The sequence below is a fragment of the Myotis myotis genome, unplaced genomic scaffold (assembly GCF_014108235.1).
Source record: "Myotis myotis isolate mMyoMyo1 unplaced genomic scaffold, mMyoMyo1.p scaffold_m19_p_4, whole genome shotgun sequence".
NCBI lineage: Eukaryota > Metazoa > Chordata > Mammalia > Chiroptera > Vespertilionidae > Myotis > Myotis myotis.
The window spans coordinates 10451491-10476265 of NW_023416346.1; the positions used below are offsets into that span (position 1 = coordinate 10451491).

General features: G+C 41.4%; 1 protein-coding gene across 3 annotated transcripts; it reads left to right on the forward strand.

Annotated features, from left to right (window-relative positions):
* Positions 1-1064: 1064 nt before the first annotated feature.
* On the forward strand, positions 1065-19722 carry NBDY (negative regulator of P-body association). 3 transcript variants are annotated; one of them, XM_036305933.1, is made up of 4 exons: positions 1065-1370; positions 3270-3413; positions 14877-15007; positions 19497-19722. In XM_036305933.1, the coding sequence occupies exon 1, from the start codon at positions 1138-1140 to the stop codon at positions 1342-1344; it is 207 nt and encodes a 68-aa protein (XP_036161826.1). In that variant the 5' UTR covers positions 1065-1137; the 3' UTR covers positions 1345-1370; positions 3270-3413; positions 14877-15007; positions 19497-19722. The 3 variants fall into 3 exon arrangements, with proteins under 3 accessions (XP_036161826.1, XP_036161825.1, XP_036161827.1); XM_036305932.1 differs by lacking the exon at positions 19497-19722 and adding an exon at positions 16246-16352; XM_036305934.1 differs by lacking the exon at positions 14877-15007.
* Positions 19723-24775: the final 5053 nt, after the last annotated feature.

The following is a 24775-nucleotide window of genomic DNA, read 5'->3' on the forward strand; positions in this document are numbered from 1 at the left end:
CTCAGTAGCCAAAGGGGGATGGGTGTGAATGTGTGAATGTCGAAGTAATGTCTAGTAGCCTCGTCTTCTATGCCAATTTGCACCCCCTTCTGGTTGCTACCGTATATCATAGAATATAAAACTTGCGATAATAAGATGAATCATTATTTTCCACAACTTTAGGGGAAAAAAATAAACATTGCCAATTAAAGTATGGCATGCCATCAATTGTCCAAGATGTCCTAAATCAGCGGTTCTCAACCTGTGGGTTGCCTAAGACCATCAGAAAACACATATATAATTACATATTGTTTTGTGATTAATCACTATGCTTTAATTATGTTCAATGTGTAACAATGAAAATACATCCTGCATATCAGATATTTACATTACGATTCATAACAGTAGCAAAATTACAGTTATGAAGTAGCAACGAAAATAATTTTATGGTTGGGTCACAACATGAGGAACTGTATTAAAGGGTCGCGGCATCAGGAAGGTTGAGAACCACTGTCCTAGATGCTGAAACATTTTTTGAAAGGTAAGCCTTCCGAGGTTTCTAATTTGCCAAAATATGAACAAAAAAGTGATGTTAGATTCTATGACATACGGTGAATTTATTTCCCACATCAATTTCCAAGGTCAGTTCCCGTGTCCTATTTTGCACTTTCGTAAACTATCACGGGTGTATATCATTTTTGAAAGAGTCTCGTCTGCAGCTCCATCCTAAAGCCCTTAGCTCTTCAATAATTTCTTTGTTCGCCCAACCCGCCCCTCCCACTTCGCGCCCGTCAATAATCGATGTAGAGTTTACGATTTAGGAGTCAACCCCAATTTCTTCTCATCATAAAATTGCATAGGTTGTATCCGACTGTCCATGGCATCCGCTACATTAAGGGGGAGAGACGATGGAAAACATTGTATTACATAAACGTATCTTTTTCAAAGACCCATCCTCGTAGAGATGTTAAAATGGGGTAGGGTAGGGAGCCCAGTGGAGGCGGAGAGGGGATATACGTCTCGGGATACAGGAAATACGGTAGGAGTGGAACCCGGAGGAAGCTCTTGGTCTGGAGGGGAGGGGACCCGCCGCCATCTCAGGTCTCCGCCTGGCTGGGGCCCACCGGAGAGAGCTGACGCCCAGGTCCTAGAATCCTTATGGGGGACCAACCTTGTCCCTCCGGGAGATCCACGCTCCCGTCTGCAAACACGCGGGAAAGCAAGCCTCCGAGAAAGCGCTGCCTCTTAGCTCCACGGTGGGATTATCCAGAAGGGACCCCAAACAGAGGTACCCCTCTCCCCTCCGCACCTCCTCCGGCATCTCCCGGCCTGAAGTCGCATCCTCTTCCTCCGGAGAAGTCGTAGAATAGACTTCTCCCACCCTAAGCCAGGTCAGATTCTTTCTCATCTGGGACATTCTGCCTCTCAGAAACTTAATTATGCGTCTCCCAGCTCGCCTTCCCGTCCCCCCCAGCCCCCCAACCCCCGCCCTCCGTTCTCTCCATGATTTTAAAAATTGAAGAAAGTATAGGCAGACGTTAAATAGCTCTTTCATAAAATATGCTTGGATGAAATTTTGGATATTTAATGGCATTCAGTAATTATTTTTAATATACAAGTTTCCCCCCCAAAAAAATGTATCCACACGTCAAGAGCTGATAGCTCAATTTTGAAAAGGAAATGTATTTTCATAACCACTGCCTTTATAATTATTCAAAGTGTGTGTATACATTTGGAAGGGGGGGACACCCTATAGCAGTTGTGATCATTGTGGGTTATATTTTCTAAGAAATAGACTTGAATGTTTTTATATACTCAAAAGTAATTTAGTGGGGTCCAGGTGAGGGGTACGAACTAAAGCTTCATCAGTTGATAATTGTTAAAGCTAGGCGATGCATTATGGTGATTCATTATAATGTTCTCACTACTTTTGTGTACATTTGAAACTTTTCCATTTGAAACTGCTTAGCTCCAGATTAATAACAACAATGTATGCAAGGCCTAATTGCTATGCCTAGCACTGTGCCAATGGGGTTTCTAAGGTGAGGTACGTAAGTGTGTGTTTACCTGTGTATGGTGGGGGAACTTAATAAGTAAAAGCAGTGACAATATGGTCAGTCAAACCCAGGTGCCATAATGTTTGCTTGTTCAGATATTCAGGAAGCATCCTAGGATGGACCAACTCGTTCTACCTGATAGTAATCATGAACTTTCAGGGAGGAAAAGGGAAATGTGGGTGAGTCTTAAAGAGCGAGTGACATCTGCCCTGTGGAGGTGGAGAGACTGTTTTTCAGGACTTTTGTTTCTAGAACAAAAACCCCAAGACAGGTTTGTTCTGGGGAAAGCTTGGCTTGAACTCTGAAACTTGTGAGACCTTAGGAGGTGAGATACAATGTTGGAGGGCCTTGAATGTTATACTAAACTTGAATATGCAGCTTAAGCCATGAGCATTGGCCACCATGGAAGATTTTCAAGCAAGGGATGTATTTTAGGAGCTCAGTTTTTAACATCAGAGAAACCATCTTCTATTTACATCAGCTTATAGAAAGCAAAAACTAAAACCAAATCTGATCTGAGCCTCACAGTTCCTAGTAATCTAAAGGAGACAGGCCATCCTTTCTTCACTTCTGCAATAAACCTCTCTATGAAGCCCTTACAATGGACTAGGCATTGTGCTGGCAGCTGGAAGGGATGTGTGACCAAGGAATAGTGCCTGGTACATAGTAGGAGTGAAACAGATACTTGAATAAATAAGTCAATGAATGATAAGAAAACAGTCGCGACTAAGAGGGTTCTGGATTTAGGGTTTGGTGGTAGTCCATAGAAAAGGAATGAGCTCTATTTTACCTGAAAGCATCGCCTGGCCATTCCTTACAGCCTCACTTCCCTCAGCTTTAGCTCCATGTCCAAACCAGTATTGGCAGTGGGTGGGAGAGTAGAGGGAGAACAGTGCTTAGATACGGCAAGAAGTGCCAGAGCTACATAATTCCTTCCAGTGACTCAAATCATTGAAAATTATCATAATAGTAAATATTTACTGAACATCTTTATGTGCCAAATACTGTTCTAAAGGGCTTGCATAGTCTATGCTTATTATTATGCTTATTATTAATATTGTTAATTATTATTATTGCTATGCAACAAACCTTTTCTAATACTATCTATGTAACTGTTTTGCAGGACTAAATAATGGAAATATGGGCATGGTGGAGCATAAGAACTTGAGGAGGCCAAGGGAAAGATAAACAGCAACAGAAAAAATGATTTAACCTTATTTTACTATTTTTCAGTTTTGGAGGGATTGCAGTAGGACTCCATTTCCATGCTGCGTTCATGAAATAGTTTATCCAATGACGACAATGAGGGTTGTTGACAACGCTACCCTGATTTTTCTGTTCTTCTGCACTGGAATGGAAAGTTGTGATTTTTTTAAGGTAATGTCTTTGCCAAGAACTCATTAAAAGGGGAATAAAAATAAATTTATTATAACACTACACTTGATCCTGACATTACAAATGACTAGCCAAACAAAAACCAAAAAGTTATCACCAAATGATAACAGTGAAACTACTTTCTATCTACACTATATGAAACAATATATACCACATAATAATGTAATCTATAAACTGTTTTGTTAGATTAACTCCTAATTACCTTATCATTTCTGATTGTTACTGTGAAATGTATCTTTTTTTTTTTAATATATTTTATTGATTCTTCACAGAGAGGAAGGGAGAGAGATAGAGTCAGAAACATCGATGAGAGAGAAACATTGATCAACTGCCTCCTGCACATCTCCTACTAGGGATGTGCCCGCAACCCAGGTACATGCCCCCGACCGGAATCGAACCTCGGACCCTTCAGTCCGCAGGCCGACGCTCCATCCACTGAGCCAAACCGGCTTCGGCGTGAAATGTATCTTTTAAACCACCTTAGCTGATTATTTCTGGTAAATGGGAATAGGATTGATATATTTACATATATTTACATACTGATTTAATATGCTGCAACTTTTCTGAATTCTATTTATTCTAATAATTTGTGGATTCTGTTATTAATTATATTGGGAATAATGGCAGTTTCTTCCTTTCCAATTTTTTTAGCTTTTCCAATATTTTTAGCAATTTTTAAGGTTGTTTTACTGTACTAGCTAGGATCTTCAGTACAACAAAATATAGTAAAAGTGATAGAGAATTTCCTTGTCTTCCTACTGAATTTACAAGGGAATTCTGCAAATGTTTCATTATTTTTAGTAGATTTTCCTTTCAGCTCAAGAAAGTTCTTTTCTTAAATTGCTGAAAGTTTTTATTATGAATGACTATGGAGTTTTTCTCCAGGTACTTTGTATTTATTGCCATGATCATATGGGTTATTTCTCCACTAATATGATAGTGGGACTGTGTGATAAATTAAGATAATTAATTTCTAATACATTTCCTGCTTTTGATTTCATCAGGTCTCACCACTGAATAATTTGTTTTTCTATTTTAGTAATTTTTGCTTTTATCATTTTTCTTTACTTTCTGTTTGCTTTTTTCTATTTATTTATTTGGACCGTTAGCTCAGTAATTTTCACTTTTCTAAAATAATTTGTGACTATAAATTTTTAACTATCACTTTAGAAGAATTTCACAGGTTTTTATATGTAGTGATTTATCATTCAGTTTTTCTTAATTTCACTTACTTCTTTTTGCTCATGAGGAATTTTTTAAATCTACAAACACGTGTCTCTTTTTAAAAAATCATACTGTGAAATCATTCATTCAATTACAAATGAACTTATTTTCTGCTCTAAAGTGTTTCATGTTTTTTATCCTTCTGCTAACAAAAAACAGAATTACATACTGGCTCCTCATCCCACTGATTGTGACAATATAAAACTTTTTCTTTCATTAAGTACATGGAGCAGTGTGATTATACTATTCAGTGATGGAATTATTGCTGACATTATGCTTGTGTTTTTTTAAACTTTTAAAATCTTGATCTAATTCTACACTTAAAGAAAATGTGTGAGAATATTACAACAAACTCGCATATACCGTTTATCAGGATTTACCAATGAACACATTGCCGTGTTTGCTTTATCATTCTCTATGTCATTCTCTATTTCTATATCACTCTTTATCATTTTCTATCATTCTGCTCCCCCCTTGTCTTCCCTTTTTTCCTCTCCTCCTCCCCCGCTCATTCCCCTTTCCTCCTCCTCTTCCTCTTCCTCTCACCTCCTCCCTCTCCCTTTTTCTCTGTCTGAACTGTTTGAGAGTATATTGCAGGCATCACGTTTTATCTGTAAATACTTCAGTGTATATATCATCAGAGCCTTTCTCTTAATGACCTCAATACATGTGACAAGGTAAAAATTTGACAGTGTTCCATAAACTTTTATTGTCAAAATTATACATTCATACTTACTGAAAAAAGGGATGAGTTTGGAAAAACATATATTTATTTGTTTAAAAAACATTTTAACAGTTTTATTTCAGTATAGTTAACATTCAATAAACTGTACATGTTTAAAATGTACAATTTGAGTGTTTTATCATATCTATGGGACTGTAACCATAGTCAAGATAGTACGGCAGTTTCTTGGGGTTTCTTTTTATTTTGTTTTGTGGTGTGTTTTTTAAAATTTATTTTTAGAGAGAGAGGAAGGGAGGAGGAGGGAGAGATAGGAACATTGATGAGAGACAAACATCGATTGGCTGCCTCCTGCACGCCCCCCACTGGTCATCAAACCTGCAACCCAGGTACATGGGTGCCCTTGATTGGGAATTGAACCCATGGCCCTTAGGTACTCAGGCCAACACTCTAACCACTGAATATACTGGCCAGGGTTTGTTGTTGTGTTTTTATTCTTTGCTTTTTTTCAGTTGTTATCAACAGCTAGCTGTTCTTCCTTTTTTTATATGTCTTTTTTATAATATTTTTATTGTCTAAAGTTTTACATATGTCTCCTTTTCCCCCAATTGAACCACCCCCCAGCCATTCCCACCCCAGGCAAGCCCCCACCACCCCAGTGTCTGTCCATTGGTTTATGCTAATATGCTTGCATACATATTTGGTTGCTCTCTAAATACCCCTCCCCTGCCTTTTGTCTCTGGATCTGTTCTTGTTCATCAAATTATATTGATCATTATATCCCACATATGACTGAGATCCTGTGATATTTATCTTTCTCTGATTAGCTTATTTTCCTCAGAATAATGCTCTCCAGTTCCACCCATGCTGTTGCCAATGGTAAAAGCTCCTTTTTTATAGTGGCATAGTATTCCATTGTGTAGATGTACCACTGTTTTTTAATCCACTCATCTGCTGATGGGCACTTAGGCTGTTTCCAATTATTAGCTATTGTAAATTGTGCTGTTAAGAACATAGGGGTGCATATATCCTTTCTGATTGGTTATTCTGGTTTCTTGGGATATAGTCCTAGAAGTGGGATTACTGGGTCAAATGTGAGTTCCACTTTTAACGTTTTGGGGAAACTCCATACCGTCTTCCATAGTGGCTGCACCAGTCTGCATTCCCCCCCAGCAGTGCATGAGGGTTCCTTTTTCTCCACATCCTCGCCAGGACTTGTCGTTTGTTCATTTGTTGATGACGGGGGTGAGATGGTACCGCATTGTCATTTTGATTTGCCTCTCTCGTATGACTAGTAACTTTGAGCATGTTTTCTTATGTCTCTGGGCCTTCTGTATGTCCTCTTTTGAAAAGTGTCTATTTAGGTCCTTTGCCCATTTTTTGATTGGATCGTTTATCTTCCTTTTGTTAAGTTGTATGAGTCCCCTATAAACCTTGGAGATTAAACCCTTATCAGTGATAACATTGGCAAATATATCCTCCCATGCAGTGGGCTTTCTTGTTGTTTTGTTGATGGTTTCTTTTGCTGTGCAGATGCTTTTTATTTTTATGTAGTCCCATTTGTTTATTTTCTTTAGTCTCCATTGCCCTAGGAGCTGTGTCTATAAAGATATTGCTACGACATATGTTTGCTATTTTACTGCCTATTGAGTCTTGTAGGATTTTTATGGTTCCCCGTCTTACCTTTAAGTCCTTTAGCCATTTTGAGTTTGTTTTTGTGTATGGTGTAAGTTGGTGATCTAGTTTCATTTTTTTGCATGTATCTGACCAAATTCCCAGCACCATTTATTGAAGAGACTGTCTTGATTTCTTGCCTCCTTTGTCAAATATTAATTGAGCATAATGGCTTGGGTTGATTTCTGGGTTCTCTGTTCTGTTCCATTGGTCTATATGTCTGTTCTTGTGCCAGTACCATGCAGTTTTGAGAACCGTGACTTGGTAATGTAGCTTGATATCTGGTATTGGGATCCCTTCAACTTCGTTCTTCCTTCTCAGGATTGCTGTGGCTATTCAGGGTCTTTTTTATTCCAGATGAATTTTTGGAGAGTTTGTTCTAGGTCTGTGAAATATGCCATTGGTATTTTTTAAAATATACTTTATTGACTTTTTACAGAGAGGAAGGGAGAGGAATAGAGAGTTAGAAACATCAATGAGAGAGAAACATCAATCAGCTACCTCCTGCACACCCCCTACTGGGGATGTGCCAGCAACCAAGGTACATGCTCTTGACGGGAATCGAACCTGGGACCTTTGAGTCCGCAGGCTGACGCTCTATCCACTGAGCCAAACCTGTTAGGCTGCCATTGGTATTTTTTTATTTCTTTTTTTATTGTTGACAGTATCACAGATGTCCCCCATTTCCCCTGCTTTACTGCCCTCCTCCTGGCCCCTGCCCCACCCCAGACCTTCACCACAAAATTTTCTGTGGTCATAGGCTATGCATATATACATACCAGCTCTTTGGTTAATCTCTTCCCATCCCCCCCACCCTCCTCTCTGAGATCTGTCAGTCTGTTCCATGCATATATTTCAAATGGACAATGTAAGCTGTAATCTTTTTTTCCCAGCTTCATTGAAATATATTTATCATATAGCATTTTTTAAGTTTCATGTGATGATTTGCTATACATATATGTTACACAATGATTAGCACAATATGGTTCATTAACACATCAGTCATCTCACAGTTACCATTTTTTTGTGTGTGATTAGAACGTTTGAGGTCTCTTTTAGCAACTTTTAAATATATAGTACAGAATTATTAACTCTAGCCACTTTTTTTTGTTAATACTCACCTGAGGATATTTTTTTCATTGATTTTTAGAGAGAGTGGAAGGGAGGGAAGGAGGGGTAGAAAGAGAAAGAAACATTGATGTAAGAGAGACACATTGATTGGTTGTCTCCTGCATGTGCCCTGACCTGTCAGAGATCAAGCCTGCAACCGAGGTACTTGCCCTTAACTGGAATTGAACCCATGACCCTTCAGTGCGCGGGCTAAAGCTCTAACCACTGTGCGAAACCGGCTAGGGCTATAGTCACTATTCTATAGTATAGTACTATACTATGACTATAGTTATATAACTCTATATAACTAAATATACTATAACTGTATTATTAACTATAGTATGATGTACATTATGCTGTATATTAGATCTTGAGAACTTGAAATAATTGAAGGTTTATACACTTTGGCCAACTTCATCCATTTCCCCCACCCTCCCACCCTAGAAACCACTAATCTACTCTCTGTTTGTATGATTTAGGCTTTTCAAATTTCATGCAATAAGTGAGATTATACAGAATTTGTCTTTGTCTTATTTCACTAGGTCTTCAGGGTTTAGCCATTATATCAGAAATGGCAGGATTACCTTTTTTATAGCTGAACTAGAGGCCCAGTGCATGAAATTCATGCGGGGGGGGGGGTTCTCAGCCCAGCCTGCACCCTTTCCAATTGGGGACCCCTTGGGGTTGCTCAACTGGTTATCTTAGCTTTGTTTAAAACCTTGGGGGTGATCATAGTAGGTGTAGTATCTAGATTTGGGGTTTAACAGTATAAGGTGAATGAGGCAGGAATTTAAATTCCCAAAGTTGGGCTTCCTGTTGGTAAGTTGAAAACTGCACCTCCCCCCTCCACCCCCACTTCCTCAGGGAACTCGGGGAGTCAGAGCCTTGGTCTGAGGATTGCAGACTAGGTTCATAGAGGACAGAAGGCCCAGGCCCTGTCAAAGTACGGATCAGAGGCAGGGCTAAAAGAACCTACAGAATCCATCTCAGCCCCTGCCATCAGGCTTTGGAATTGCTGGGCTTGGCACCGGATGTGATGAACACTGACTTCCTGCAGAGGACTCAGGGCAGTGAGGCCCTGATCTGAGGAGCTGGCCTTGGGTCAACAGAGGGAGGATCCCAGGACCTGCCAGGACTCAAGGTGAGGAATGTGGCAGAGGAGGGAGGGAGCCTGGACCCTAGAACAGAATCATCCCACCCAGGGCGGGATGAGGACACCAGGCGATTTTTTTAAGGGATCCGTGGTTTAATCGCGGCCCACGGGTTCCAGAAGAGAACAGAGAGATGAGAAGTAGATGCAAACGCCAAGTCAGTACCTTAGCATGTTATTGAGTGGATTTGTCCCAGGAAAGTCTGTGCATCCCTCGGGAGAGAAAGAAGCAGCAGGGCTGCCTACAGGGCAGTCTCGGGCTCCCCAGGGGTGCGAGCTCCTGGAGCAGGTTGGCTGCCTTCTGTCCGCTTCCTGGGGTGCAGCCTGGGTGCTGGGCGCTGGTGCGGGCGGCTTGGGCTCAGCGCGGCACCAGGAGCCCGAGACGCTTAGTCCCCTGTGGGGCTGGCACCTCCTGGCTGGTTCAGGAGCCACAGGGCTGTGCGGTCCAACCAGCACCTGGGCCTCCCCTTGAGGTGACTACGGATCTGGATCGCATTCCTGGCCCCTCTCAGCTCCGGGAACCTCCGGGTCCCAGGGGCCAGGCTAGTACAGCAGCCAGTGGGCCCTGCAGCTCCGCTCCGGGAACCAGAAGCGGGGGTGGGGTGGGGGGGAGGGGGTCGCAGGAGGGGGTCGCAGGAGGGGCGGCTCAGCGCAGGGAAGTTGTCCATGGCCCAGGCCCAGGCCCAGGCCTGTTGGCGGTTCAGGCCCGGGGGCAGGGTGGGCTCCAGGCACACACACCGCATCCGAGACAGGTTTCCAAGGTGGATGAGGCGGGGTGGGTGCAGAGGAGGAGGGAATCAATAACAGGCGATTCCTGCATCCGGGTCTCAGGGACTCCGGGGCTTTGGTACAGGGAGCAGGACCTCAGGTACGCAGAGGACCGTCCCAAGTCCTGCCAGAGTCACCATTAGGATGTAGCGACCCTGGATCGCATAACTCAGGGGACCCCACAGAAGCCCACCCTTGCTGTCAGCCCTGGGAGTCCCCAGGGCGGGATGACCACACGCAGTGTTTTCTGACTTCCACAAACGGGTCTGAGAGATGCTGGGGACATGGTATCAGGAACAGGGCCTCTGGTCCACAGAGGGGAAGGCCCAGGTCCTGCTGGAGTCAACCTCGGACGCAGAGGCGAGGTCATTAGGCCTCCGCTGGGCCAGGGCCAGAGGCAAATGACCTCGCAAGGCCCGCAGTTCCTTCCCCTCCGCGTTTGGTCCTCCTTCCGGACGTGCCGGCCCTAGGCTATTATTAGTATAGATAATATTCACATATATATATCACATTTTTGGTTCATTCATCTCTTTGTGAGCATTTAGTTTGTTTCAATGTTTGGTTATTAGAAATAATGATGCAGTCAGTGAACATTGGGGTGCAGATATCTCTTAGAGATAGTAATTTCATTTTTTTCAGCTATATTCCCCGAAGTAGAATTGCTGGATCCTTTGGTAGTCCTATTTTTAATTCTTTGAGAAACCTCCATACTGTTATCCATAGTATATGTAATTTACATGCCCACCAACAGTATACATGCTTCCCTTTTCTCCACATCCATGCCAACATTTGTCATCGCTTGTCTTTTTGACGGTAGTAATTCTGACATGTGAGATATCTCACTGCAGTTTTAATTTGCATTTTTCTGATGATTAGTGATTCTGAGCAAATTTTCATGTACCTGTTGGCCATTTGAATATCTTCTTTGGGAAAATGTCTATTCAGGCCCTGTATATCTTTAAAATTGGATTACTTATTTTTCTCCTGTTGAGTTGTATGAGATCCTTATATTTGGGGTATTAATTTCTTTTTTTTATATATTTTATTGATTTTTTACAGAGAGGAAGGGAGAGGGATAGAGAGTTAGAAACATCGATGAGAGAGAAACATAGATCAGCTGCTTCCTGCACACCCCCTACTGGGTATGTGCCCCTAACCAAGGTACATGCCCTTGACCAGAATCAAACCTGGGACCCTTGAGTCTGCAGGCCAACGCTCTATCCACTGAGCCAAACCCGTTAGGGCTGGGGTATTAATTTCTTATCAGATATGTGCTTTGCAATTATTTTCTCTCATTACACAGGTTTCCTTTATACTCTGTTGATCATTTCTTTTGCTGTATAGAAGCCTTTAGTTTGATGCAGTCCTACTTGTTTATTTTTTCCTTTATTCCTTTTTCTTGTAGTGTCATATCCATAAAATCATTACCAAGACCTATGTCAAGCTTTTTCACAAAGACTTTTTTTTTTCTAAGACTTTTACGGTTTCAGGTCTTACCTTAAGTCTTCAATCCCTTTTGAATTGATTTTTGCGAGTGGTGTAAGATAGGGCTCCAGTTTTATTCTTTTCCATGTGAATATCCATTTTCCAGCATCATTTATTGAATAGACTAGCTTTTCTTCATTGAGTACTCTTGGCTTCCTCGTCAAATATTAGGTGATCATGTATGTGGGGGTTTATTTCTGGGCTCTTGATTCTTTTCTGTTGGTTTAAGTGTCTTTTTATATGCCAGTACCATACTGCTCTTTTTATAAATTTTTATTAAAGTTTAGTAGCCATGCAATATTATATTAGTGTACAATATAATGATTCGACATGCATATACCTTACAATGTGATCAGCACACTAAGTCTAGTAGCCATCTGTCACCATACAAAGTTATTACAGTAGTGACTATATCCCCTATGCTGTACACTATATCCCTGTGGCTTATTATTTTACAGCTGGAATTTTGTCCCTCTTACTCATCTTAACATTTTTTACCCATCCCCTATACATCCATCCTTCTAGCAATCATTAGTTTATTCTTTGTATCTATGAATCTGTTTTCGTTTTGATTTTTAGGTTACACATATAAGTGAAATAATAAGGTACTTAGATGTCTTTCTCTGACTTATTTCACTTTAGCATATCACTCAGTGGTTCTCAACCTTCTGGCCCTTTAAATACAGTTCCTCATGTTGTGACCCAACCATAAAATTATTTTCGTTGCTACTGTTATGAATTGTAATGTAAATATCTGATATGCAGGATGGTCTTAGGCAACCCCTGTGAAAGGGTCGTTTGACCGCCAAAGGGGTCGCGACCCACAGGTTGAGAACCGCTGCTCTAGATCCATTCATGTTGTATCAAATGGTAAGATTTCATTCTTTTTCTGACTAATATCCAGTCATATATATATCAAATCTTCACACACACACACACCAAATTTTCTTTATCCATTCATCTAACAATGCATACCCAGGTTTTGCTTCCATATCTTGGATATTGTAAATAATGCTATAATGAACATGAAGGCGCATATATCTGTTCACATTGCTATTTTCACTTTTCTGATAGATTCCCAGAAGTAGAATTGCTGGGTCATATGCTAGTTCTATTTTTAATTTTTTTTGAGGAAACTCCATACTGTTTTCAATAGAGGCTACACCAATTCACAATTCCACCAACAGTGCATGTCTATTCCCTTTTCTCCTCATCCTTGCCAACACTTATTGTTTGTTGATTTATTGATCACTAGAGGCTTGGTGCATGAATTCATGCACGGGTGGGGTTCCTTGGCCTGGCCAGCAATTGGGGGCCAATCGGGGCCATCTCACTCAGTCCCAATTATGGCTGATCAGGGCCGGCCAGCTTAGGGGAGGGACTGCAGGAGGTTGGCCAGCCACGGGAGGTTGGCTGTGGGAGTGCACTGACCACCAGGGGGCAGCTCCTGCGTTGAGAATCTGCTCCCTGGTGGTCAGTGCACATCATAGCAAATGGTCAACTGGTAGTTCAGTCGACTTATCATAACAGTTGTTTGGGCATATATATATAATATATATATATATAGCCATTCTGATATGGGTGAGGTAATATCTTTTTGTGGTTTCGATTTACATTTCCCTGATGATTAGGGATATTGAGCATCTTATATCTGTTGGCCATCTATATGTCTTCTCTGGGGAAATGTCTTTTCATGTTCTTTGCCCATTTTTTTTTTGACTGGGTTGTTTACCTTTTTTGTAATTGAGTTGTATGTGTTCCTAATATATTTTGGATATCAACCCCTTATTGGGTATATCATTTGTGCATATCTTCTCCCATTCAGTAGGTTGTCTTTTTGTTTTGTTGATAGTTTCCTTCACTGTGCAGAAGCTTTTCAATTCTACAAAGTTTCATTTTGCTTATGTTTACTTAGCTTGAGTAGCTTTCTCTTCCAATCTTGAAAAAGTGGTTCTTGTATTAAACTGTGTGTACAAGGTGGTTTTGGCAGGCCATTTGGAGTCATATTGGCTACAAGCAGCACCTGGTACACTGCTTGGCTGGGGCCACTGCACACTTGGTGCAGGGTGGCCCAGTGCACTTGAACTTGCAGTGACTCCCTGTTAGTAGAGCTGTCCTTGCTGAAGTGGGCTCCAGGTGGTGTGCTCAGTGTGTGCACATGCAACAGTGCTTCAGCTGTCTGAGGCAGGTATAGCCTCTGGGCAAGGCAGCCCAGTACGCATATGCATGTGGTGACCCCTTCTTGGTCTGGCTTTCAGGGCTGGAGCAGGCTCTGGGTGAGTCATCCCACTGTGGGTACGTGCAGTGGCACCCTGGGTATCCTAGGCCAGATTGAGAATATGCTGGGAAAGTCCTGCAGCAGCTTTGCAGGTCTGTGGAAGCACCTGGATAGAGGTCCAATCTGCACTATTTAGGGGGAAGGGGAAGGTTAACAATGGTGCTCACCGCCACCTTCGATTCCGGAGAGGTCCCACAGATCCCAGAGAGCTGTTGTGGTTCCCCATCCTTCTCCATGCAGTTTCTCTTTCTAGTTTGATGTGCAGAAACTGTTCAGTCAACCTTCAGTTATCAGGAAGAATTGCTCTACATCTAAGTGTTTGTGGGAGGGACAGGTTCAAAGTCCTCTTCTGCTTCATCTTGAACCTGCCTCCAATACCACACTGTTTTGACTACTATATCTTTGTAATATAGTTGGAAATTTGTGTTCCACTATATGATCTAGGCCAGTGGTCGGCAAACTCATTAGTCAACAGAACCAAATATCAACAGTATGATTGAAATTTCTTTTGAGAGCCAAATTTTTTAAACTTAAACTATATAGGTAGGTACATTGTTATTAACTTAATTAGAGTACTCTAAGGCTTAGGAAGAGCCACACTCAAGGGACCAAAGAGCCGCATGTGGCTCTCGAGCCGCAGTTTGCCGACCACGGATCTAGGCCATATTCCAATTTGACCAGTTGTCCCACTAATGTCTTTTATAGCTATTTTCTTAGTAAAGTTTTCATTTAGGATTATCCATTGCATTTAGTTTTCATGTCTCTTCAGTTTTTCCTAACCTGAAATAGTACAACCTATCTTTGTCTTTCATGACATTGACAATTTTTTAAAATTCAGGAAAATTATTATGCCTCTCAATTGAAGTTTGTGTGTCATTTTCTCATTATTATATTTTTTTTTTTGCATTTTGGCAGGAAAACCAGAGAAGTAATGTTGTGTTGTTCTCAGGGCATCATATCAGTGGCACATGATACTGGTTTGACCCCTTAGAAATAATGTTAACCTTGATTACTTGGTTAAGATAATGCTTGCTAGATTCAGTCACTATAAAGTTATCATTTTTCTCTTTGCAGTTAACGGTTTTGCTGGCGATACTTTGAAACTGGGTAAAATATCCTGTTTCTCAACAAACTAAAATCCACTGATTTGACAGCCTCTGACAAATCTTGACTGACTCAGTTTTTACTGTGATGACTGCAAAATGGTAATTTTCAAACTCCATCATGTTTACTGCATTTATTAGTTGGTATTCTATTTCAAGGAAGAGATTTTTTGTCCATATATTTGTTTTTTATTTATTTATATTAGTTTGGAAACATATTTTTTACTTTATTTCATGATTGTCCTATTTTTATCATTATTGATTATTCATTTCCTAGATTTATCCATGGTAGCCAACTCAAATTGGCTTCCCTGTCTTTTTGACATGTCCCTATCATTGTTTGATACATACTTTGACCTCACAATATATTAACTTCCTTACTTTCAGGCCTATCTTGTATTTCCTGCTTCATTAACCATTTCTCTGTGGAACTCTGATACCTTCTAATGGGAAATGGTACTTAGAAATCAAGACATGGGTGCATGAATCTTTTTTAGCTTAACATTTTGTTATTCTTTTCCAATTAAACATAGTACAGACATTATGGTTTATATAATACTGATAATCTAGTATTTGTTGAGTTTTGTTCTATGTTATAGAGAACATGATCCATTTTTAAATGTTTCATGTGAGGCTGAAAAGATTTTGTATATTCTAATTGCATGTAGGGTTCTATAAATGTCCATTAAACTTACAATTTTTCTATATCACCATGAATATTATTAGTGGCTAAATCTATAAATTGTGGAGAAAGTTATTTTTTTTTCTCTCTAGCGAATTTAGTGGGGTGACCCTGGTTAACAAAATTAGACAGTTTTCAGGTGCACAATTCTACAACACATCATCTGTATACTGTATTGTGTGTACACCCTAAAGTCAGGTTTCCATAAATCACCATTTATCCCATCATACCCTCCTTTACCACCCCTCCTCCTCCCCCTCCTTCTCACCCTGGCAATCACCACACTGTTGTCTGTGTCCATGAGTTTTTTCTTCCTTTTTCTTTTTTATTCAATCCCTCCACCTGTCCCCACCCAGCCCCCCAACTGACGCCCCCTTTATAGCTGTCATCCTGCTCTCTATCTATGAGTCTTTCTCTATTTTGCTTTAAATTCCCACTGTGATTGTGAGTTTGTCAGATTCTTGTAATTCTGTAAATTTTTGTTTTATATATTTGAGTCTTTGTAATTATATGCATAAAAGTCTGAAATAGATACATCTTTTATTATTTTTAGTGACCTATTTTCCTTTTTGCATTTAAAGTCTCTTGTTTTCCTTTGTTTGGGTGGTATTTCCTTTTCCATTCTTTTACTTACTCACATTTTTCTTTTATTTTTCAGAAAATTTTCTGCCAACAAAAGTGAATGCATTGACTTATTTCTGAAGTTAACAGCAGGATCTATAATTAGCAGAAAACATGAGCTTTATATCCCCAAACATTTTTCTTCACCAGTTGTTTTAAATAAAATTTTAACTTTTCAAAAAAAATTTTTTTTAACTTTTCAGACATTCTTTGGGTTGATCCATCAATTGTTTATTTTGCTACATATCTCTCTTTATAAGTATATACACACACTCACTTTGTTTTTGCTTAACTATTTGGAAGGAACTTGCAGATATCATGGCACTTCAGCTCTAAACACAAGTGTTTGTCTCCTAAAAACAGGGGCATTACTATTGTCACACTCAGAGAAATTGGACAGTAATTCAACACTGTTATCCAATATACTGTTTATATCAAAGTTCCCCAATTGTCCTAACAATTTCCTTTGTAGTTGTCATACCCCTTTTAGTTTCTTTTAACCTAGTGTAGAAGCTTACTATCTTTTTCTTTTCATTTTTTATAACATTGGCATTTCTGATGAATCCAGATGATTGTGCTGCCTATGTTCCACAGTCTGAACTTGTCTGTTTTCCTGTAATTAATTTAAGCATTTTCAGCAAGAAGACTACATAGGTGATGCTGTGGTCCTTGTTATTGCATTGCGTAAGAAGGCACAAAATGCCAGTTTTGTCCCATTCATCATCATCATCATCATCATCATCATCATTAATAGTAGTAGTAGTAGTAGTAGCAGTAGTAGCAGTAGCGGTAGTAGTAGTATTTTTATTTTTAAAAGGTCTCACATTTATTACTGAACCAACCTACTATTGCAGGAAGAAAGATCATGCTTCCAATAATTTTCCAATTAAAGTGCCCAACTGTCCAGACAGTAGTGATCTTTTCAGTCATTTAAAGGTGCAGGCAACTTGGATACCGCATAAATATGTGAGCTGTCTCTCATGTTGGATTCTTTATAGACCCAGTTTGATTCTTCTCCGATGTCTCCTCTTGTAGTTGTACCCGAATTCATTACCAGTTTTCATCCGAATCTACTGGGGAATGGGCCGATTCTGCTTTTGTTTCTTGGCCAGGAACCTCTTGATCCCAAAAGTCTTGTGAGAAGATGTGGTGAAGGAGAATCAACCGCATGCACCACAATGGCAGAGAAAGCGAGGAGGAAGCGGAAGGATGTATTGAGTGGCAGTCTGTCCCATTCACTATTGATAATACTAAGTTTGTTGACTTTTTAATGAGCAGTTTTAAGTTAACAGCAAAATTGAGAGGAAGTTACAGAGTTTTCTCATCTTCCCCCTGCCTGTACATGCATAGCCTACTCTATAATCAATATTGCCTTCCAGGGTGGCACAAATGATGTCACAATGAATGAGCCCAAATTGACAGGCAATCGCCCAAAGTCCACAGTTACATTACTAGTATTGTTCACTCTTGATGTAATATATTCGATGGGTAACAACAGAATATAATGACTTATTCATAATTATAATATCATACAGAGTATTTCACTTCCTTGAAAATTCTCTATGCTCTGCCTATTCATCCCTCTGCTCTCAACCTCTGGAAGCCACTGATCTTTTTACTATCTCCATAGTTTTACCTTTTCTGGAATGTTTTATACTTGGAATTATACAGTATGTAACCCATTCAGATTGGTTTCTTTTGCTTAGTAATATACATTTAAGGTTCCTCCATGTCTTTTCATGTCTTGATAGCTCATTTTTTAGTACTGTGTAACATTCCATTGTCTGACTATACCCATGGTGAGCAAACAGCGGCTCGCGAGCCACATGCAGCTCTTTGGCCCCTTGAGTGTGGCTCTTCCACAAAATACCACATGGGGGCGCACGTACAGTACGATTGAAACTACATGGCCCATGCACAGAAAAGTCTGTTTTCAGCCTGAGCGAATCTATTTTGAAGAAGTACTGTTGATAGTTGGCTCTGTTGACTAATGAGTTTGCCGACCACTGGATTTATTTTTCCATTCACCTGCTGAAAGACATTTTAGTTTCATCTAAGTTTTGGCAATTATGAAAAAGTGCTGTAAACATCCATGTGCAGGGCTTTGTGTGGATATAAGTTTTCAACTCCTTTTAGTAAAAATATCAAGAAGGACAATTGGCCCTAGCTGGTTTTGCCTAGGAGATAGTGGACTGAAGGATCCCAGGTTTGATTCTAGTCAAGGGCACATACCTCAGTTGCAGGCTCCCTGGCCCTGGTCAGGGGATGTGTGGGAGGCAACCAATCAAAGTGTCTCTCTCACATCAATTTTTCTCTCTTTGTCTCTCCCCATCCCTTCCACTCTCTCTAAAAATCAATGGGAAAATATCCTCAGGTGAAGATTAACTAAAATAAAATTAAAATTCAATCTGAAGATACCTTATGAAAAATTCCAGCCCTAGCCAGTTTGGCTGAGTGTATAGGGCACCGGCCTGTGGACTGAAAGGGTCCCAGGTTTGATTCTGGTCAAGGGCACATGCCCGGGTTGCAGGCTCAATTCAACCAGTAGGGGGCCTGCAGGAAGCAGCCAGTCAGTGATTCTCGTCATTGGTGTTTCTCTCCCTTTCCCTTCCTCTCTGAAATCAATAAAAATATATTTTTTAAAAAAGAAAAATTCCAGCAAAGCAGATTTTTTAAAGCCTATAATGACTAATTTTGTTGCATCTATAAAAATAGCAGAAACTTTTTAAAAAATAGGCATATTTTGGAAACACCTTACTCTTAATTTGGCTATCTTTTGTAAAAATGAGTGAGACTTTTGAAAAATCATGTTTCAGTACTACACCTTTTTGGATATTAGATTCTAGTGCTGTTCGTTATATTTGGAGGTTTTTATTTTCCTACCTGCAAATTGGACTGGATCCAGAATTATTCTTGTTTCCTATAACATCTGCCTGACTCTCCAAACATTTCCAATTTCTCTCCCACCCTTCTGAATTGCATTCATTGAGAATTAAAACTGCCCTTTTCCAAGAGCCAAGCAGTTAAAGTGAAGCAACTTAATATAAACTTCAGAGTAATCATAACACTTCATACATGGACAATATCAATGCCAGTTGCAGAAAAAAATCACCAGAGACATTTATATTACAATCTATCAGACTGTCACTCCCACCACCACCCCTTTACTCCACCTAAAGATTCTTCAACCATATAGAAATTGTTTTGACTGGCAGCCTTCAGGAATGAGAAACTGGAACTATACTCTGCATCGATGAATAACCATTGTTTATCATTTTGTCTCCATAGGGATGCCTCTTAGTAAATACCAGATGGCTTGTACATTAGGCCTATCTTTGGGAACCACCTGCATCATCGCCTCCTGAAATGAGACAACTGTTCAACTGAACTGTTTTCAAGACTGAGACTGGTTTTACAACTTATATCTATATATATAAAAGCCTAATATGCAAAGTGTCCCCTCAGGAGTTCAACTGACCCGGAGTTTGATCGCTTGCTATAATGTGTGCTGACCACCAGGGGGTGGTGCAGAATGAAAGAAGGCCACAACTGGCAGCCGGCAGCCAGGGAAGGGAGGCCCCGGCTGATAGCCTGCAGCTGCTAGGGACCCTACCTGTGCATGAATTTTATGCACTGGGCCTCTAGTGTAATAATAATGTCCTGATTGGACCTATCCTAAGGCTTCAACATAAAAACTGGCACAAATATTGAGCTGAATATAAACTCATATATGACAAGCATGTCTCTTGCCCAAATCCCCCCTACAAGGAACATAATGGACCCAAGAAAGGCATTGTCTCCTTGGCATCAAGGGGCTTTAAAATGTTTTGTTTGATCTATGATGGCTTCTGAGAGAAAAATCCTAATCAAAGGGGGGAAAGTAGGAATGAAGTAAAAAATAAAATGGAGTCACTATAATCAAGCTGCTAATTACTAATATCAAGTAGGTTAAGGTATGAGGAAACTATTCTATTCTTGTCTTAAGTAGGCTGAGAACCTAAAGTTATGAACTTTTCAGTCCTGTGTCAATGCCTGTATATATATCAAACCTCCAGATAACCCTCTGATTAACCCCTGAAGGATTAAGAAATGGATTTTCATGTATCCAAACCACTGGTCATCTAGAGCATTACCGTCTTGGACTAATCCAGAGGCTAAGAACACAGGACTGATTCTTCTCAAGAATGTACCTTTTACTATAAGACACTTAGCTTTTCATTTTTCTTCTGTTTCGGAAGACTGGCTGTTTCCTAGCAGTGTTTCCAGTTTGTAAACTCTAATACCCTTAAATAAATCATATTATTTATTTCTAGCAAAGCCTCCAGACTTTTTGAGTTTGTTCAACAGGGGCAAGCTTAGGGGCCACATTGGAGGTTTCAGTGATTCTGAATTGGGGGGGGGGGCACAGAAAAGGTCAGAATAAGAGTGAATTTATTAGGCCGAACTCTTTAAAAATATATTTATTGATTTCAGAGAGGAAGAGTGAGAGAGAAACATCAATGATAAGAGACAATCATTGATCGGCTATATGCCCCCTACTGGGGATTGAGCCTGCAACCCAGGCATGTGCCCTTGGTCAGAATCGAACCTGGGACCCTTCAGTCCACAGGCTGATGCTCTATCCACTGAGCCAAATGTGCTATGGCATGCCAAACACTCCTTTCTCACTTTTGGCCTCACCCTATCAGTTCTAAGAAAAATACTTTTCTTATTTTTTGTAAGTGTTTGGGCATAAGTGCTCCTTTAAAATATCCTGTGAAAGTGTGGACCTTGTTATTTAAAAAACACCCATTCTTGGGTACATACCATCCTGCTTTGCCTTTGTCAATGAGGTTTTTTTAATCCCCACCCTCATTGGAGGCCCACATTTCACCCAAGTTCACATTGCATGGCGAAAGTGTGCTGGTAGCCACCATCCAAGTGACAAGGAGAAAATTCTTAGATGTCCTAAATTAAATTACAGCAAGCCAGAGGGTGGAAGGAAGAGATAAGAGCGGATACTCAGTTAAAAAGTACATGGAAAGCCCAGCCAGTGTGGGTCAGTGGTTGAACATCTACCTATGAACCAGGAGGTCATGGTTTGATTCCTGGTCATGGCACATGTCCAGGTTGTGGGCTTGATCCCCAGTAGGGGACGTGCAGGAGGCAGCCAATCAATGATTCTCTCTCATCATTGATGTTTCTCTCCCTCTCCCTTTCTCTCTGTGGGAACCACATCAGGTTCCTGGATAGTCAAGGCCGGTAGGAGCACAGAGGCCTTGTTATCAATACACTAGAATGGCCAAAGGCTGCTCTGGGCATGTGCCTACATGGGATGTTCAAGGACTCTGAGCCTGGGAATCTCAATCAGGCCAAGATACTGCAGGTGCAAGGACACACAGTACACTGTGCCCTTCTATAACCAAAATATGATTGATGTCATTGTTGGCACAAAGCTTTCTTTGTCTCTGGAGTAATATACAGGTTACTGACCAGGAGTCTGCTAGACAGAGCAGAGAGAGCAGCAGAGCAGAGGCCAGAAATCTCAGAGAAGCAGAGGCAGTAGACACAGAGAATGTAGCTCCTATGTGTGCAGGAGAAGCTAGAGAGCTCAGACGGAGCTGAGAGCTGATACTGCTACGATGTAAGGCTAAGAGCTCATAGAGAGCTCAGATATAGCTACCATGTTAACCAGCCAGTGTGCTGGGCAGGGGAGACAGGAGAAACTGCTGGGCCAGAGAGATTACTGAGGCTGTAGCTCTCAGGGAGAGTGCAGGTGCCGCTATAAAGTGAGGCGGTGAGTCTGGGGCAGCGTGCAATTGCTCAGACAAGGATTGTGGGTACAGAGATCCATACTAGTATGTGAGAAAGATATGTATTCACCAGCTGGTGTCCAGCTGGCTGCCTATATGGACTTTGTGTAAAGGACTGTCTTGTCTGATGGCCATGTGGCCACTGACTTCTGCAATAGACTCATTCTTATATATCCACAACTTCTCATGGCTTCTCCATCTGCCCCACTGCAGAGAATTGACGTGTGTCTTTGTGAGCAGAAGATAAAAAAGGAACTTGGACTAAGTTCCCAACAGTTAGTACAATGGGCAGGGATCAAGTGGGACCTGCCCTGGCGTAGTCGAATGGGAGAAGTTAGGAGAATGCATGGACCCAGAACAACTCAGAGCACCATCTGGCTGAGCTCTGACACTCTCCCACTCCCTTCCTCTCTGAAATCAATAAGAAAAATTTATTTTTATTTTTTTTTTTGTTAATCCTTACCCAAGAATATTTTTCCATTGATTTTTAGAGAGAGTGGATGAGAGAGAGAAAGACAGAGAGAAACATTGATGTGAGAGAAACACATTGGTTGTCTCCTGAACAAGCCTCAACCAGGGTCTGGCCCAGGCCAGGGAGTAGCCTGCAACCGAGGTATGTGCCCTTGACCAGAATCGAACCCGGAACCCTTCAGTCTACAGGCTGACACTCTATCCAGTGAGCAACACTGGCCAGGGCAATATATAGTGGAAAGATGGGAAGGAAGTTGTGGGACTGGGTGAAAAACATGAAGGATTAAGTACAAATTGGTAGTTACAAAATAGTCATGAGGATGTAAAATACAGCATAGGGAATATTGTCAACTATATATATAAAACCCTAATATGCAAATAGACCTAATGGCGGAACAACCAGTTGCTGTGACGTGTGTTGACCACCAGGGGGTGCATGTGGAACATGGCGGGCATTGGCAGCAGGCAGCAGAACACGGAACATGGCGGGCGTCACTATGGTGGGATGGTGGAGCAGGTGAGCGGGGACACCAGACCAAATGGGGCACCAGTTGCTATCATCGTGGCAAGCCTTTGGTGGTTACTGAAAATCCTTTGCTCCCACGTGCCCCAGTCCCGCCCAGTGTTCGCACCTGCTGCTGGCACTGGCCTTGAACGCTCAGCACCAAGCAGCGGTGCCAGCCCCAATTGCCCCTGAGGGCTTCTCCACCTCCTGCTCCTGAGGGGCAATTGGGGCAGCAGCTGCCGCTTGCACCTGCTGCTGGCACCAGCCCCAATCACTCTGTCAGTGGGTGGGAATGGGGCCGGTGCCATCAGCGCATGGGAGCGGTGGCGGTGGGAGTGGGGCTGCTGGTGGATAGGGGACCTGGGGCCGTGGTGGGAGGGACCAGTCAGGGGCGTGGAGGATGGGCCAAGACCCACCCCTGCCCACTGCAGCCTTGCAGCCCACAGTTCCTTTCAAGGTGCACGAATTCGTGCACTGGGCCCCTAGTATTGTAATAACTATGGAACCAGGTAGGTACTGGAAATATTGGGGGGAACATTTTGTAAAGTATATGATTGTCTAACCATTATGTTGTATATCTGAAACTAATAACAATAATATCGACTGTAAAATGTAATTGAAAAATAAATTTAAAAAAAATGCAGGGCAAACCCAACAAAAGACTACTTACTGAATGTATGTTGAATGTTTGAATTCATTTCCAGGTGGCTATTTCCTCCATTAACTAAAGAGAATAGCCAGACACCACTGACCAGCATGCACTCCAGCTTTTTGCTTACACATGAACTTTGGATTCTTGCCCACCACCAATCCAAAGGAGCAAAAACGTTTTCCTTAAGGACTGAACCTCTCCCAGAACTAACCCTGCTTCATTTTCTCCTGTTCCCTCTATCTGTAGCTAATGTAAACGTTTTTTCAAAACAACGTACCTATTTCTTCCCCAAACTGCAACAAAGCATCCATCAACTCCAGGACAGAGGGCATGTTTATTGTTTTCACCCAGCCCTGCTTCTGCTAGTTCAGTCTGTATGCACCAGGACCTAGTCCCTTCTAGCTAGCATTTTCGCTACTACATAAACCGTTCCTTCAGAAAAGCTTTCAGCTGTGAAAATGTTTTGTTTAACAGGAACACCACTGCATTCTCAGTTTTATACCCTAGTACCAGCAGAAGGAAAAACTTACAGGAAGACAAGACCTAGTGGCCTGCCAAAACCCTGGGGGAAGAGCAGAACTACCAGGGGAAAGCACTGGCTTCTATACAGACTTTGCAGAGGAGAGGCACATTTAAAAGACTACAACTTCACCCTAGTGGTTTGGCTCAGTGGATAGAGCGTTGGTCTGCAGACTGAAGGGCCCCCGGTTCCATTCAAGTCAAGGGCACATGCCCGGGTTGCGGGCTCTGTCCCCAGTAGGGGTCTTGCAAGAGGCAGCCCATCAATGATTCTCTCTCATCATTAATGTTTCTATCTCTCTCTCTCCCTCTTCCTTCCTCTCTGAAATCAATAAAGATATATTTAAAAATAAAATAAAAAAGACTACAACTTCAGGATACCTCCTTTTTTTGTAATTTAAGGAAGATGTGACTAGTTCATATACTATATATATTATTGATTAGAGAGAGGAAGGGAGAGGGGGAGATAGAAACATCAATGATGAGAGAGAATCATTGATCAGCTGCCTCCTGCACGTCCCCTATGGGGATTGAGCCTGCAACCCAGGCATGTGCCCTGATCCTGAATTGAACCGTGACCTCCTGGTCCATAGGTCAATGCTCAGCCACTGAGCCACACCAGCCGGGA